Raw genomic sequence first — 18,776 nt, 5'->3', positions numbered from 1 at the left:
ATCTGTACTTTTAAAAGGAATTTCCTGATTCATTAATTTTCCTTTATCAATGAAAACACAGGTCTAGTCCCAATCCCTATATACAGATTGAATAAAAATTGGTTATCCGAACTGGAAAAAGTTCTTTCCACTGGGTCTTTCCTCTATTTAAAATGACCAGATAAATGGTTACATATTGAAAAATATCAAACATCTACATGAGGAATAGGAAATGTATATTATTAACCAGAAAATTTTCTATAGTTTTTAATTTTTACAAATATGATTGATTATATTTGTCATTTTTTATTCAGATGCTTAATGTTTTATAGACACATTTTTAAATTATGAAAGGACAAAAAAATAACCATAGCTACTAAATGCTTCCACTTTTATTAAATGTTAATGCTATTAAAGTTAATCGAAATTCTATTATCTTAATTCAATTTTTTTAAATTGTCAGAATACTTACCCTTGCCATATCAACAAGAAAGTTCTCAAACAATTTCCAAATGTGATTACTAGTATAGATTTCTTTCATTTCCACTTCAGTATCCACGTAACAGTGATTAACAAAATTCACATATGCAATCTTAACCTGCAAAAGTATCAAATACATTCCCCAAAAGTTATCATTTTCCTATTTACAGTCAACAAAATAATTTAACAAAAGGGCAATTAAATGCTCTTTAATTGCCATTCAAACATATTTAAATAATTGTTTCTCAGGAGAAACACATTTTGAAGATAGGGGTTTGCTTTTATTATATGAAAAGATAATAAATGCTGTCACAAATACATTCAACCTGGTTGTCAAAAAGGAGTTAGAGGATGGGGGGCAGCTGGGTAGCAGCTGGGTAGCTCGGTGGTTTGAGAGTCAGGCCTAGAGATGGGAGGTCCTAGGTTCAAATCCGGCCTCAGACACTTCCCAGCTGTGTGACCCTGGGCAAGTCACTTGACCCTCATTGCCCACCCTTACCACTCTTCCACCTAGGAGTCAATATTCAGAAGTTAAGGGTTTAAAAAAAAAAAAGAGCTACAGGCATGGGTCTCAAAGTGTTTTCTATACTTTTCAAGTACAAAGGGAATATGAAACAGTATTTCATGCCCTCAATGTTTCTCCATTTGAATCAGATCCAAATTTACAATAATAAGGTCATAATATTCAAGGTACCTGGGGAAAGAAGTTGAGTGTAAGTAAGTAGATCCATCTAAGGAAACACCACCTCTACACTAGAAGGGATAGGGCTACTGAAATTAATATACATTTTTTTTCACATACACAACCTTCTTCTCCTTCACACTATTCTGACTCACCAGGTGTCCTAATGCATGACTAAGTGAGGCAGCAACTGTCCTTTTTCCAGGAATCTCAGAAACACATTTTTAAATTCATTCCTATATAAGGTTACTTGGAGGTAAGCAAGTATGTCAACTTTAAAATGAAGAAAATTTGGGAAATTTAATGTTGTACATACTACATATGATGGTAATAACATAACAGTAATGTATTAAAATACCTAAATCAATTTTTGGTTTCATTGATGTAAACCTTCCTTTAAAAGTACAAATCACAATCCAGCTATCCCTGCCCAATCCTTTGTAAATCCATTCAATATACTGGAAGCTTTCATTGCTCTCCCTCCTGATATCATGAGGATATCAATGGAGTTTCCAAGCTATCCATAACATCCCTCACTCTAGACCTATGACTTGCCCACCTTCTTTATTATGCATTTCTTTGATGACATACTTTACTACAGTTTTAATTCATAGTTATTTATTTAATATGTATTATAGCTGAATTGTTTTGTAATCTTCCATTAACACTCTCTGTAAATGCCAGGAGTTTATCTAAATAATTTTTTTAATGAATTTATTATAAATTCATATGGCCCTTCCTTATCTGCAATATCTCCTATTTGGCAAGTAAAACAAATTACTCGTCATTGTTAGGGTTTTTTTGTTTACTTCACCTTCTTTTACCAATTGATTTTTTAAAATTAAACTTTAATATGAAAATGGCTGGGCCTATATCCTTTCTTCCATTGCTATAACATATTTTGGCAACAATTTTTCTGAATAGATAAGAATGGATAGGTAAGAATAGGTAAGAATTTAATTGTATGATTTATCTTTTTCTTAGTTTTTATTCTTTCTTCTAACTTTGTACCAAATTTGATCTTTGCTATAGCTATAAAAGGTTAATGGTTTGACTGTATGAAAATGACTAATTTAGGACTAATTTCCATATCTATAATGATATCACTTTCTGTCTGTAAAGATATAATAAATTTTATTTTTGTCATGTTACGCATATCTTTTGATTCTTTTCTCAAGGAAAGTAGTCATGATATATAGACATGAGAATTCTGTGTAGTCTACAAGATCTGGGTCTCTCTAATTTCTTTTCTTGGTTGTATGAGTATATGCCCTTATCATCTATTCTTACCTTTCCACTGAAGTCATTAAGAATTAAAATAGAGTGATTTTATTTGGAAGGTTTTTATCAAATTCGTCATAGAATTTCTCATTGTCTTTGTCCTTTGAAAAAGAATTCTAATTATTTACATAATGGTCTTTTTGCAAATACTTTTCACGAAAAATATAATATGAAAGAACCAAATATCACATGAAATGATGTTTCTTGTTGTCTTTTGAGCCATGCCAAAACACATTCTGCCAACTTCTTTAAGGACCTCTCAAAGACAACTTAGGAACCATTCTTCTACTGAGCTAAAAATTCCTTCTTCTCATAGGTTTATTCATAAAGAGAATGTCAAGATTGATTTGATTCATTTCCTATAGGAATATATCCACTCATTGATCACCAGACAGAAATCTCTTACCAGAAGGACCAACAATTAAATTAAAGTTTCTAGGCAGACTGAAAGCTTGATAATTCATCACACATTGTCTGTCTCCTCTTTTGAGTTATTCCTCCCACCATCAGGGGAAGCTTTATCCAGTGGAAAAGGACTGAATAACATCTTATATTTTTATTTGCTTCATGGATTGCCATGACCAAAGAATTCATCACCAAGTAGTCACCTTAACTGGCAATGCATCTTTCTGTACTTGGCTAGGCTGATCCTTCAAAAGTAGACTCAGGATCTCATAAAGACCATGCTCAAACTCTCCTTAGAAAGACAGATCCTGCCAAAAGATATGCTGTGTCTGCCCAGCCTTCAACAATAAAGAGTCAATTCTCAAGGTTACCATCATGAGAAATCATAGGATTGCTCTATTTCACAATATTTTAAAAAACTAATTATTTCCATGTACACTTTGGATTATACACTTCAAATTAATGGTACTGATCTGGAACTTAAGCAGTGGTGATGAATGGTTAATAGTCATTTCCTACCTGCTCTATCATCAGAGTCAGATCAGAATTGTAGGGTATTAACAATAAAAGTCTAAGACAAGATATTAATAGTTGTATAACAACTAATTGTTCCATACTTTTAGAGATGTATCGTGCCACAAAGCAAAGTATGTTTTGTGTTGATGTGATAGTAGTGAGTATTCATATAAGGTTTACAAGCTATTTTCAATGTTATGTCATTTGATATTCATGCCTCTAAGAGGAGGAAGGTGCTGTTATCTCCATTTTATGGATGAAAAAATGGAAGTTGAGGGAAGTTGTGACTATTCAAGTTCAAACAGCTATTATCAGAAGCAGAATTTGAACTCGGATTTTGCTGATTCTACCTTGCTATGTTATTCTGCTATGATATGTTGTTAAAATTAATCAACAAATATTTGTTGAATAATTTATATACTTAGGATTGTACTCCAAGCAATGGAGAATATAAAAATATCAGAGATGGAAGTTTAAGGAATGTATAACATAGTTGGGAAGACAAAATTTAAATTCAGGGAACAATTACCACAAAATATTCATACAGTATAAATTTTCCTTAAGAAGTTATATTCTATCTATAGTTTAAAGAAAGAAATTTCCTACTTTTTGCCCCTTTTTCATGATGAAATCATTCTTATTTCTAGTTACCATCTCTGGTTTAATCTTGACCTTGTGAAAAGTGGTTAGTAAAAAGAACCTTCTTTAAGTTCTTGTTGACTTCTCCAGGTACCCCTAATTTTTATTCCTTTTCCTCCTTTTTAATCTTGTGAACAACCAATGGGGAAAAAAATCTCATGTGATTATAATGTGGCTAACACTAGGCTTGGTATTCTGAAGAAATATAAAAATGACAAATGACATGGCACTAGCTCATAAAGAGTTCATTATCTTGTTTGGAAGTTATCTATTATAAAACTAGAAAAGAATATATAACAGTCTATAATGCTATACTAAATTATGTGCTGTAGATTATATATGCTATATTTCAGAGAATAAGAATATCAATTAGAACTAGAATTTTATAAGAGAGATAGGAGTTGAGCTGAAATTCTAATCAGTGTTATATTAAAAAAAAGAAAAAAGAAAAAATAGACAAAATGTAAAAGTTGATTTTAGGAGGGTAAGAGGAAACAATTAGATATCTTTTCTAGTCACCACAAGGTTGGCTATAAGATAGATGATGAATCTTGTTTTTTGTTGATTTTTTTTTTATACATAGCAGCTCAAAATCCTATACTAATAAATAGAAGGGTAGAGAGCTCTATTGATAGAGGGAGTACTCTTAATGATTTAAATTATAGCTTTTCTAATATACATCTCTTAAAGATGAAATTATATCACCTTCATATCTGAACAAAGATACAAATACTCAAAAGAATAGCATAAACTCAATCTGCTTTTATGATAATTTTCAGGACTTATTTATATAGTTTATAATTCTCTATTACTTCTAAACTTGGGTGCCACTACAAAACAATAGCTATATTATATGATGACAAGAAATGAAATGGATATGATATAATCTGGTTTTGTGTTTCTCAACTCAGTGCTTTAATTATATGAAAAATCAAAGGTTAGTAAGTGTGGCATGTCTACCCATGTTATACTAAATAATCCTCAAAATTCAAGAGATTGCCTTAAAAACATAGTGTTTAAAAGTACAGTCTCTATTAGACAAATCTAGTTTTCCCTAACTACATTACTGAAGAGCAAAGTATTTAAGCTACCGAAATAAAAAAGCCCAACATACCAGAATTACTTTATTCTTCTACAAATACTAGCATAGTTCTGATTGATTAAGTCATAATAATTCTTTAGCTGCTCCAAAGCTTACCTCAGGAATACAGTCATCATGGGCTACTACTCTCACAATATCATCCAGAGGCAGAAGAGAGTTGCACTTGATTTCAGTGTATACATTTTTTCCCTCAGTACATGCTGCCAATAATTCCACAAGGGTTACATGGTAGGCTAAAGGTCCACTGTCATCTCCTCGGTCTCTCTCAGAACACATCATTTGGAGAAGGATAGGAAATGATGCTCGATCATTGTAAAATATCAGCACATCTTCACCTCCATTTATTAACTGAAATAATGAGAAAGTCTACTTAGCAATTCAAGTATTCTATCATGCATTTATTTTTTAAAGATTTGATCACTAAAGTATGCAAAACTATAGCAAAAAATGTATAAATTTTAATGGAGTAAGAAAACAAGAATAATGTTACATAAAAGTATACTCACATGCAAAATGATGATGTAAATTCCACCAAAACTAGTGTGTATATTAGGGAGTGGGGAAGAGTGGTCAGGGGTAAAAAGATTAGTGAAGATTAGATATATATTTTTTCATTTTGGTGCAGAAATGTGATTTCATCCATATGAGTAAATTCCTGCTATGAAAACTCTTCACATCAATCCAAATAAAGTACTTTTCTATAATTTTATATTTTTAGAGAGTTATCTTAATGTCTGGGAAACTTAGAGGTAAAGTGATTGTTTGCAAGGTCACATAGCTAAAAGGCATGATTTAAGCTCTTTTTTTCACCTAATTCATGATGCATAACATCCCAGGATGCTAAAAGAATTGTAAGTGTGATTTCTAAGCCATTTCAGTGATCTCAGAAAATACATAATAAATGGAGAAAGTGCCTCAGGACTGGAGATAGACAAATGTTGTCCCAATTTATTTTTATTTTTTATTGGTGTTTTCTGCTTTTTTACATCAGTAAAAAAAAAAGTATTCCACATATCACTCCCTCTCCCCAAGAGCCATCCCAAATAACCAATAGTATTTTTTTTGGCAGGAGAAGGAAATCAACATAACTGATTGATACACGGAGCAGTCCAAAAACATGTGTATAACATGTAACACCTTTGGACCTTCCATCTCCACAAAGAGAGGACCTTCTCATATCTCTTCATTCCAGTCCCATTTGATCTTTATAATTTTGTTACATTTACTTTTATTGTTTGTTGGTGTGTCATTGTTCTTTCCACTTAAATTGTTGTATTACTGTACATGCTGTTTTACTGGCTTTGCTTTATTCAGTTTGCATTAGTTCATACAGCTTGTTCCATGCTTCTCTATATTCATCATACACGTAATTTCTTATAACACAGTAGTATTCCATTACATTCATTACCCCAAATTGTTTGGTAATTCACCAACTGATGGACATCTGTTTTTGTTTCTAATTCTTGGCTATCACAAAAAGTACTGCTATTAATATTTTAGAGTATAGGGGCTTTTTCCTTAACCAATGGCTTCCTTTGTGGTATAAACTTAGTCTCTGGTTCAAAGGGTCTGTGTATTTTAGGCACTTTATGGCATAATTCCAAACTGCTTTCTTTTTTTTTTTTTTAGATTTAAATATTTTATTTTTTCAGAAAAATTTTCCATGGTTACATGTTTCCTGTTTTTACTTTCCCCTTCGCCCCCTCCCCTTCAACCCCCAACCCAAATCCAGCGTGCTTTTCAACTGGTCCAAACTGCTTTCCAAAATGTTTGGATTATTACACAGTTCCCCCAATCATGTATTAGTGTGCCTGTCTTCCTATATCCCTCCAAGTTTGATGGTTGCTATTTTTTGTCATTTTGCCCATTTTCAGGGTAGGAAGAGAAACCTTAAAGTTGTTTTAATTTTCATTTTTCCCCATTTTTTTAAAGTACAAGCCATTGAACTAAACTTAAGTTGCTGGAAAATTCTAGAACAAGAGATAATATATTTGTGAATGTAGAATTGGAAATAACCTTAGAAGCCACTGAGCCTACCAGTTTCATTATGCATATGAGGAAAATTAGTTACAGGGAAATTAAGTAATTTTTACCCAAGGTAACCCTGCCATCCAGTATCTGAAGCAGGGTTTACACTCAGGTCTTCCTGATTCCAAGCCTAGTGTTCTCTCCACTGTGTAAAAAGATATGTTTTAAACATTTATAAAAGGAAGTAATGATTACTAAGAGCCAACATGGCTCAAAGAACAGATTATATACAAATAACCTCCCTAGTCTGAAGGTTATTCTCCTTTGAAGAGTAACCAAAAGGATGAGCACATAAAAGAGATCTATATGTATACACAGGAAACACAATAACTCTGATTTCAAAAATGCATGAACCCCCAGGGAAGAGCAGTAGAAGATGGAGTGAGAGAAGTGCCATAAGACTTTAAATGAACAAATATCCCAGTGGAGTGAGGGAAAGAACTGTAGGCAGGAAGTTTAAACTTAACCCCCAGAAAAATTCTCAAATTCTTAAATTTTTAGCAAGAGAGGCAGTGATCACTTAGTCAGCATGGCTTTATGAAGAATAGGCCATATAAAAAGAATGGCATTGCCCTTTTTGATAGCATCCCTAGATCATTTAATAATATCTAGTATTTATATAGATATTTAATGTTTACAGAGCCCTCTATATATTACTTCATTTGATCCTCACAAAAGCCTATATGGTAGATGCTATTATTATCCCTATTTTAAAGAAGAAGGAAAGTGAGGTAAAAAAAAGGTTAAATGGCTTGCCCAAGCTCACATAGCTAATAAGTATCCAAATCAGGATTTTAACTCATTTTAACTTCTTCAGCCCAATTCTATCCACTGTGCCATCTAGCTAAATGAACCTGGAATTCAGAAAGGCATGTTCCAAAATTTCTCATAATATCAGAATAAGATAGAAATAGGTGGGTCAAATGATAGTAGGGGGATTTGTAACTGCTTTTAAAAACTGTTCTTATTAGGTACTTCATTAGTTTTCACTGAATTGAATTAGCAGCATTGATATAACCTTGGAAAAAGAGTTCTGGTAGAGCACTCAGATGGCCTCTCCTTAGCCCTGTCCTACTCAATATTTTTATCAAATAAATTAAAGAATAGCATAGAGAGCATGCTAATCAAATGTTTAAGTAAAATAAAACTGGCATTTGCCTTTGTAATAAAAGTAAATGTAGAGAACTATAATCCATATAAGCAAACCTCTTGAAGGAAGAGGTGTCCTCAACAATTTTTCAAGAGGATAAAGGGGTCTTGAGATCAAAAAGTTTGAGAACTGCTGTATAGGCTATTCTCTGAGATGATAAATTGCTGAAAAGGTACTGACTTATATTGGTAGAGTTTTTTTACCAGAGTGAAATCACAGATTTAGTCCCTATCCCTTATGGATCATTTACATAGGCAACATAGTGTTGTGAATAATGCACTGGAGTCATGAAGGCCTGGGTTCTAATTCACCTCAGTGTGACTATGGACAAGTCACTTCAACCTCCCATAGTCCTCAGTTTCCTCATCTATAAAGTGATATGGGTCACGTGGTGGCCTCTAAGGTCCCTTCCGGTCTTAAATCTATAATTCTATGATCTTCTACTAAAGAAGCTTCAGTAGCTCTAATTGTCGCTGGAATCAAATACAAACTATTATGTTACCATTTAAATCCCATCATAATCTGGCTCCTTGTCTATTCTTCCAAACTTCTCTAATATTACTTTTCTTCATTCAGGTTTTATTCCAATCAAACTGGCCTATTTCTTGTCCTCTAAACCTGAAAGGACATTTGTCGGCCTTTTTCATTTTCACTGGGTGTCCACAAGGCATACTTTCCCTTCTTAGTTCTGATTATTGGAAATACCCTCCCCTTTCAAGATTTTCTTCAGGGCTACCTGTGTTCCCTCCTCGCCCTTCTCTCCCTGATGCCACGGCCTAGAATAGAGCAGGTGTCCAGTTCCTGTGCCTGGGCCCTAAAGTCCTTTCCTGGTCAGAGGCCTAGGCTGCAGCCCACAAAGTCCTACCCAGCATTGGCTACCTATTGACTATACCAGTGTCTGCCACTAGAATGTAAACTCCCATATCCAGCAGACAAGCAAGGCTGCAAGACCTGCCCGCCCTCGGGGCTTGGCTCTGGTCAACCCTATGGTGTTTGCTCAAAGGTGAGCGGTCATCCTCCAGCTATTGAGGTGGAGATCCCATGGTCCTCCTTCCACTGACTCTGCCAGGCTGGATATAGATTCAGTACACCAGGTGAGGCTGCTGTTTGTTGATTCTGCATTGTTTGTTCAGGGATCTGGTGGGTCTGAGGCCAGAGAAGTCAAAGCCCTTTCTCTTTAGTTGTCCTTAGCTTCACTCCTGACTCTAGTCTGTTTTTGAAGTTTTTAGCACTGATTTTGGGGAGTTATTTTTGATTATTTGTGGGTATTAGGTGGTATTGGGAGAGGAAGGAAGTTTATGCTCTATTCTGCCATCTTCCCCAAGTACATATTGAATTAAATATATTTTAAAATCTTTAAGCAACTGTGCAACACAAGTTTTTTTTTCCCCTATTTAATTGGTTTGGGTGAGGAACAATTAATACTCTAAATATAATTTTTAGGTTCTATAAATTATATGCATATAGTTTATATGTTTCTCAACATAAAAGTCACATCTGGAATTTGTCCTGTTTTATTCAAGCTACTGTGGTTGCATTTGGTGCCCTGAAGCAGTAATTTTCTAAGTGTGATTTTGATGAATTTAAAAGTTGACAGCTAATTACAGCATCTCACTTGTCAGACCTAAGATGTAGCTTGGACACTAGGTTGATCTGACTCTGTGTCCAATGTAGGTTAAAAAAAATTTGGTAATGATGAAAAGGATAAAATTTAATGAACAACTGTCATTTACCTCGATTTAACACTAGATTTTAACAAGGATTTTTGAAGAGCATGATGGAAAAAATTCAGCATGAATTTGATGGTATTTCATTTGCCTGCTTCATATTTTTAAAAATTATATGCTTCTGCAAACATAGGTGACAAGACAAATATTTTTTCCAAGGTCAGAATTATAACACTTGAAACATCAGAAAAACTAGAGTTTAAAGTAGCATAGTGTTTCTATTATCATCCTTTAAAAATGTACCCTAAAGAAATCTGTCAATGGTTTTATGTGGCCTCTTGATTTTTACCATGTTTTACAATACAAAAATTTTTAATGAACAAAGAATAATCACTTTCACAAAAAGGAGAAAATCAATCTAAAACCCATTTTACTACTTTAGATTAATGGTAAATACATATCCTAAAGTGTTTGCCATCTTGAGATAATCCTATTTTATAAATTAATAAGATTCAGTGTCTTCCAATGTTAACAGAATTGATACATATTAAAGATTGTGTGAAGGTGATTAAATATAAATGGAGGAACATACCTCTGTCATTACCATATCCTGGCATTTTTTCACATATTTGCCATCTGCTTTTACAATTGTTTGTAAAAACCTCAGGTATTCTACATGGCGACCATGTGTCTCAATACAGTGTACAAAGTGCTGCACGACTCTCTCGCTAATCTCATTGCACAGATGGTAGTTGTTCATGAAAATGTGTCGCATTGTTTCTGCTTCAAGAAGCTAAAAGGCAAGAGAAAAAGGCCTGTAATTCTGACAGGATGAATAAACACAAAATTAATTTATATGGTGCCAGACCTAGATCATCTCTTGGGATTCCCATCTTACGTAGGAGAATAAGAGGGCTCATTCAAAAAGTTGAAACCCAAGGCCATAGAACCTTTTGAAGTGGCGGAGACAGGTCACAAAACCAGTTCATTCAAAACCAGAATCCTTCTACTGCACTGCCTCTTAAAATGCACTTCTAATCTTACTCCTTTCCCCACTTATGTGACCATTTTTGTTACTTAATTGGAAGGACCCATGACCTCATTCCTGGGAGTACTCTCTGATGATGACTGGTCCATTTACTTTTATGGTCATATAGCTGTTTCAAGATGTATTCCTCCTTTATTATGTCTACTATGTCTATTTCCATTGTCCTCTGAATGACCCATAATCATAATTTTTTTAAAGATTGTGGCATCCCATGAATTGCAGAAGGAAGATTATTGGAGTTGAAAAGATGAGTTTTTATTTTGGGGAGAAACTTGAGGTTATTAAACATTCTGGTCAATTTCCCAAATGCAGTCCAGTCACTCTACTATTCTTATTTAATTCTCCATTCATTCTGTCTACAGTTTCTGTCTCTCTCACACACATACATATATACAGATATATCTATGTATGCATGTGTATATATGTATATTTGTTTACACGCACATAAATATACACCCATTATCAGACTAATTCTATCGGTGTGTCACATCATAGTCTGGACAATAGGAATTCATCTACTTTATTTTTCCCATATAGTTAAGATAGGTCAAGCTATTTTATTATTTATTATTAATCTCATTTAGGAGCCTTGAAATAATCAGCAAAATATCAACCATAAACAGAAGCATCTAGGATATCTTACCATCTACAGGGAGCCCCTCCTTCATAATAGTGGTAAACACTTTTAGAGGGCATGTTTCTCCATTTTATGACTTGCTTTCTTCTTTATACAAAATCATGTTAATTTTCCATGCAGGTCTATACAATTCAACATAATTGCTAGCCATAAAAGATGTGAATATATAAAGTAATTTGGAGGAAATAACATTGCCTGACAGAAGCAGCTGGTTTAACGCCATAAAACTTGGCAAACTGGCTATACTATTATTGAGATTCACTTAGCTTCCTATATTACAAATTTAGTTTCTGCTTCCCTAATGGCCAGTGGACATACTTAGAGATTAAGAAAATCTGATAATACTTGTGACCTTCTATATCAATTTTACTTATATCAATTCAGGGCAAGTTCTTTATTATAGCATAATCTTTTTATAGAGGCAATAAACTCTATACATGTGAATAAAGTTGCATTTGTCCAGGTAAAATTCATGCTATTTTCCTAATTTTTTTTACATGATCTCTTTAAACAAAATGAATAGAGCTCACATTTAAAGGTGAGGGTTGATGGAGGACCTATAAAGTAAAGCCCAAATCTGGAGGTGATAAAAGTTAGTAGATTAAAAATAAAGGCAATTAATATTTTCTTCCAGTGCCTCTACCACTTTTTCCTTGAATGATAATTTTAGACTTGGGACTTCAGTTATATTTTTAGAAGTATATTATTCTAAATCCAAGTTTGGTCTGAAATAAGGAAATTGAATTAAAATTGTAAATGTTTTGTTTCATATACTAAACGATCTAAAATTACAATTTCAAATATATTAGACTATTAGACTACATTATGTTACTGCCAAAGGTCAAATGACCAAGGTTTTCTAGGGCTCATTAGTATCTGGATCTGGAATAGTCTTAGACATAAATTTCTATTCTGAAGGAATTATAGTCCTGAATATATTATAGCATGGTATGGGATTTTGAGTCAGGGTATCTACATTCAAATATTGGTTCTGCTATAATACTACTACCATGTTAGCACAGATAAAGTATTTTATCTTTTCAGACCTCATTTATTTAATTGTAAAATGAAGAGGCTAGACTAGATAACCTATAAGGTCCCTTCTGGCTCTTGAGACTTTTTATTCCTACTGCTGTATCATTATTTCAAATAAGGTCCCAAAGTCTTCAAGCACTTTTTCTCACTCTTTTGTACTAACAGACCTAGGAATATACCTTCACTGCCCCTGCATTCCTTGCCCAAGAGCAACTTCTAAGATAGGGATATTTAAGATTGAGATAGTAAGCCCCATCTTGACCAGAAAACAAGAACTATTTTTAGCTAAGTATGTCTGGGTGCAATGGTAGTATCTTTGGGTCCACTGTTGGGAAAGACTGGGAAAGGTCAGTCTTAACCAGGTATGACCTGATTTCTTCCTCTATGTATCGGGATCCTGTGATCAGAAACGTGATTTTCCCATCATCATGATGGGATTGGAGAGGAATTAAAAAATATTAGCCCACTTCCTTATTAGGTTTCCACCAATTATAGATATCTTGGGAGGTGGGCCTAATCAATGAGCCTCCAAAATTGTATTTAATAACTCAAGATGCTGAATGAATTTGCCTTTGATCACCAAGAGATATCAATGATCAATTAATTTATTGGTTATTTCTAGTCTGATTAATAAATTGATTTTCTTACTCAGAACCTAGTCTCTTGGAATTTTTAATTGTCACAATCCAAATCTAATATCCTATAAACATACTGATACTGTTACTAGAAATGTATTAAAATACTTACACCAGGAGTTAAAAACAAATTGAGATGTTTATGGAGAAGAACCTGATTCTGAGGATTTCCCCGACAGAAATTCTGTAGAAATGTATGGGCTAAATTCATTACTTCATTCATCTTTTCATCAGACTGTAGATAAAAAGGTAGAAATATAAGGAAATATATAATATTCAAATGTAAGGAATAATATGAGAAAATACAAATGAAGCAGTACAGAACTATATTTATAAACTAGTCAATAATTAATTAACCAGTTAATCAAAAAATATTTATTAAGCCCCAACTAGGTGCTACGGAAACAAATTATCATATAGACACAAGTACCAAGGATGGAAATAATGTCTACTTGCAATAAGCTTACATTCTAATTGGGGAAATAGCCATTGCCTATAAAAATATATGCTGCATAACTAAGAAATTACTTGATACAAATACATGCAAAGGAGTGTTAGCAAATGCAAATTTATTAACAAATTATTAAAATAGTTTTCAGGAGGTGGGAATAAGGCTAACAACTGGAATATCAGGAAAGGCTTCATGCAGAAGATCATGTCTAAGATACATCTTTACACTCCTATGGAGTTTATTATCTCTAGGATAAAATATGAAATCATCTATTTGGCATTCAAAGCTATTCATAACCTGTCCCGCATCTTTCCATTTTTCTTACACCTTCCATTCACCCATACAAACCATACCTACACATGTATTCTTTATAATCCGCTGACACTGGTCTCCTTGCTTTTACTCAAATAAAACGTCTCCACATCCCAGTTTGGGGTGTTTTCACTGGCTGTCCCTCATGCCTGCAATTCTCTCCCTCTTCAAATATCTCTCTTGACTTGGCTCCCTTCAAATGGCAGATAAAATGTCACCTTCAGGAAGATGTCCCCAACATCCCTTAATTCTTCTGCCTTCCCTTTGTTGATCATGTCCAATATCTTGTATAAATCTTATTTTTACATAGTCGTTTATACATTGTTTCCTTCATTAAATCATTAGCTCTCTGAGAACTATCTATTGCCTTTGTGTCCCCACCATTTATTACCGTAGCTGGCACATAGTAGGCACTAATTAACTGCTTATTGACTTAACTCTATGAGGAGGAGGTAAAGAGGGAGTGTGGTCCAGCCATGGAGAATGGAACGTGGGACTTCTTGTGTGAGGAACAGAGAAGACAAACTTGGGTGGATCATAGAGCAGAGGGAATGAATAATGTCCAGCAAGACAGGAAAGATGGGTTGGGGCCATATTCAGTGCTTTAAAGCTAAAACAAAAGATTTTATATTTTACCCCGTAAGCAAAGAGAAGTCATTGGGGTAAGTAGAATAAGTGACACAAATGATCAGATTTATGCTTAAGGAAAACTATTTTGGCAGCAATGTGTCCATCCCAGGATAAATTGGATTTGTGAGAGATTTCAGGCAGGGAGGTTATTTAGGAAATGGTTGTAATAATCTAGGTGATAGGTGATGAGGGCCTGAATTAAGGTGGTAGCTGTGTGAAGCATAAAAATGGGTCAAATATGAGAAATGTCACAAAAGCAGAACTGGCAAGATTTGGCAGCTAATTAAAAATATAGATCAAGATATGAATGCAGGATCTATTTTTGCCATAATACTAATTCGTCCTAGTCAAAAGTGGTTCTTCATTTATTCTTTCTCTTCAAAGGCCTCATGACCTCCACAAGTATCTCTTTAATTGGCATCCCATTAACACCATTAACAAGAACAAATTTGGTAGCACAACTAGAAGTCTCAACAGAAATTCTAAATTGAAACGGTCACAAAAATGGAAAAAAAATTTCTTGTCAAATATGTGGACCATCAAGGAGAGTATTGCAATCAAAACAAAATACCATATGAGGAACTCCTACTAATGTTTATAATATTGACCACTTGTCAGAGATAGCTTGAAAAGGATTCCCACATTGATTGGATGAAAGGTGGATCTAAATTATCTCTAAGAATTGACGCTTCTCTATTTTGACTATCATATAAATAAATATTATCTATTCTAAAATATCATTTGCCAATACTAAAGAAAGATTAATTTCATAAACCAATATGCTGAAAGCTTGTAGGATTTCTTAGCACTGGGGACTCTTTGTGTGGAAGCTCCTTCTACTAACCTATGGAAACTCATGGGTTAATTCCTAGGAAGCTACCTGAGGTTAAATGACTCACCCAAAATGACAAAGGTATTAAGTTCAGAGTCTTCCTGCCTCAAGACCTTACACTTACACACCATTCTGCCTCAAATTAATCTCAATAATCAATAAGCAACAACAACAACAACAAAAACCTATAATTCCTCACTTTAAAAGAAGAGTCCCATGTCATCCCTTCTTCTACTATTCAATTTGGGGTCATTTAAAGAACACCAGAAGGCATTTGAGATACTCATGAGGAATTTATATTGAACTCCTACATCAGTCCCAGAAGCTAACTCAAGGAGGGCAACACCTAACTTCAAATCTTCAATAGGACAATAGCTTGGTAGAAGAAAATATCAAGACCAGCTCTACTTTGATATCTGATATTTCTATGACCTTTTTCATCATTTTACTTAAAGTGTTTTTGTCTCTAAGTAATAGTAAAAACTAAGAAAAGTTTAAAACAAAAGGCGTGAAAGGGGTGAGAAATATTAAAGCTGACTTTGTAATAGGTAAACACTGAACCACATGTCAACTCCTCTACATTATTACTTGTTGTTTTTATTCAGTTGTTTCAGTAATCTCTGACACTTCCATGACCCCCTCTGGAATTTTCTTGGCAAAGATAGTAGAGTAATTTGTGACTTCCTTCTCCAGGTCATTTTACAAATAAGGAAACTGAGGCAAATAGGGTTAAGTGACTTGCCCAGGGTAACACACCTAATAAATGTATGAGTTTGGATTTGAATTCAGGTCTTCTTGACTCTAGGCTCTGCACTCTATCCACTAGGCCACTTGGCTATCCTTTTCATTACCATATATAGATTAAAATTGGTATACATAATAAACACAGGTTAACATTTTTTTTAATTTCCTTTTAGAAATTTTTTCTTCTTAATTCCTTAGTTAAATTATTATGGGACCATTGGGAGAGAAAGATACACGCATATGCTCTTATATGTTGCCATAAATAATTAAAAACCAACCTTTTCATAGGGTATCTGTAGAAGGTCCAACACCACTGAATGAGCTCCCATATTTTTAAGCAAACGTTGATGCTGATTTCGACACTTTTTATTCTGGACACAGAGTTTGCTTAATCTGATTAAAATCTAGGGGAAAAAATACCAAATGCAAATTAAAATAGAAATGAAAACTATAAAGTGTTACCAAAATGTGACAATCCAATGTGGAAAATACTTTAAATCTACAAACCTCTTTTACAATCTTGTAATTGTTGCTCTTATTACTGTCAATTTGAGGTTTCTTGGTTCCATCTTGCACTGGACTTAAAATATTTGATTCCTATATTGAACAAAAATGTATACTTTTATACAAAATGTTTAACTTTAGTATTGTTCCTCATTTAACTCACACACACAAACATATCCACACACATCCACACCAATCTGGCTTAAATGAATATTGCTATTTAGCATTAGTCTCATAGGCTTGAGGTCCAAAAGAAATTATAAAGCTGAGAAATAACACAAAATATTATTCAGAGCATTATTAGTAAGTTTCTTTATGCTCTACACTTGTACCTAATTGTTTTTCATGCTCTTTGCTTGAGTTAAGAAAATACTAAAAATGTTTAAGCCAGTAAAAAATATTTAGGAAAACTTCAAGTTTTTTCTTTACCTATCTGAGGCAAAACAGTGAAAACAGAGTAAATGAATACATAGTAATAATTCAAAATACTTCAAGAGAGAGAGAAAAGTACAACTTAACCTAAGGATTGTCAGCCAGGTTACCATGACATGCTAGAGTCATGACCTACAGGCAGAGATAAATCAGCAATATTTACAGAACAATAAAAACATTAAAGAATATTTTTTCAACATTGAAGGCTAAAAATATAGAAATCTTTAAACTTTCTTTAAAATACTAAAAATTAAATGACTAATTAAATAACTTTGGTAACAAAAAACAAGGGCATTGTACTTAATTTAAATATCAAAAAGGCTTACTACAAGGGAAAAAATAGGAAAGACTATAAACCAAGAGCTTTGAAGCACAAGGCTTTAGTGCCATCTCTTTTGCTAACTACATGACTTTATACAAGTCATAATCTTGCTCAAGGTCACATAGAACGTGGCAGAAATGAGACTAAAATATATCCTGGAGCCTTTAGTTTACATTTGATAAAATAAGAAAAATAATACTACCTTACATGGTTGCAATGAGAAACATATCCTGCAAACTTTAAAGGACACTAGAAACATGAGTTATTTTTAAATTACCTACTATGGACATACTTAGCACCTTACTAGGAGCTTTGAAGGATACAAAAGTTGTATAAGAGCTGTTCCTGCCCAATGTATTATAATCCAGATGTGCAGATAGCCATGAAATGTATTAGAGAATATATGAAATCATAAAAGAAGAGTTAATACTAATAATATAATAAAAAGGAAAGATTAGTGTTAATTCACTATTGTAATCAAAGAAGGACTTGAACTAGACCCTGAAGAATGAATACATGATTTCGATGCATCTAAAGAAAAAAGAAGTGTTTTCTTGACAAGGAAAATGGCAGGTACTAAGACAAGAATGGACACATGATATGCAAAGAATGGCATATAGACCTGCCTAATCAGATTAGAGAGTGAAAATTGAGCAATAGAAGGAAATAGTTGGGTGGTCTAAGATTATGATACCAACTTAAGTTCCATAATATAAAGAGAATATAAATTTATAAATTTGAATGTTTGAAAATGAAGCAAGGGATATCAGGGGAACCCACTGAAATTGACCTGGAGTATCTCCTATAGAGTTGGATATTAACTCTGGTCCCTTCTTAAAAGAATTAGTGACTTAACAGTTCCTAGTTGGTCTGGTGGTCCCTGTGACAGAGGTGTTACCTCAAAAGTGATTTGTGGGGTTCCGGGTTAAGATGGCGGCAGAGTAAGAAGCAGCTCTTACCCTCTCCTGACCGAAACACACAAAACTCCTCAAGGGGACATAAAAACAAGTCCAGACGAACGGAGGAAGGAGAGGGGACAAATACTATTATAAGAAGGAGAGGAAGAGAGCACTAAGAGGTAATAATCAAACCTTACTCTCAGTGTAATCAACCCGGAGAGGGAAGAGTAGCTATACTATCCATTGGGACATAAAACTCTTATCTAACCCTTCTGAGAAAGTCAGAAGGGATAAACCAAGGGGAGCAGGGGAGTGGGGAGGTCAAAAAAAGGGAGGGGAGAAGAAGGGGGAGGGAATTCATAAGGC

At 33.9% G+C, this 18,776-nt stretch overlaps 1 protein-coding gene across 1 annotated transcript in view; it reads right to left on the bottom strand.

Annotated features, from left to right (window-relative positions):
- ITPR2 (inositol 1,4,5-trisphosphate receptor type 2) overlaps nt 1–18,776 on the bottom strand; it is a 529,867-nt gene that overhangs the window by 244,306 nt on the left and 266,785 nt on the right. The window contains exons 26-31 of the mRNA XM_044679064.1: nt 16,761–16,850; nt 16,532–16,657; nt 13,397–13,519; nt 10,522–10,722; nt 5,181–5,432; nt 452–577 (exon numbers count right to left, since the gene is read on the bottom strand). Coding sequence (XP_044534999.1) covers nt 452–577; nt 5,181–5,432; nt 10,522–10,722; nt 13,397–13,519; nt 16,532–16,657; nt 16,761–16,850 — 918 coding nt within the window. The remainder of the gene's footprint in view (nt 1–451; nt 578–5,180; nt 5,433–10,521; nt 10,723–13,396; nt 13,520–16,531; nt 16,658–16,760; nt 16,851–18,776) is intronic.

This window comes from Gracilinanus agilis, chromosome 5 (genome assembly GCF_016433145.1).
Source record: "Gracilinanus agilis isolate LMUSP501 chromosome 5, AgileGrace, whole genome shotgun sequence".
Lineage (NCBI taxonomy): Eukaryota > Metazoa > Chordata > Mammalia > Didelphimorphia > Didelphidae > Gracilinanus > Gracilinanus agilis.
Note: the sequence above shows the minus strand (reverse complement) of the source record. Positions and strands in the feature narration are given on the sequence as shown.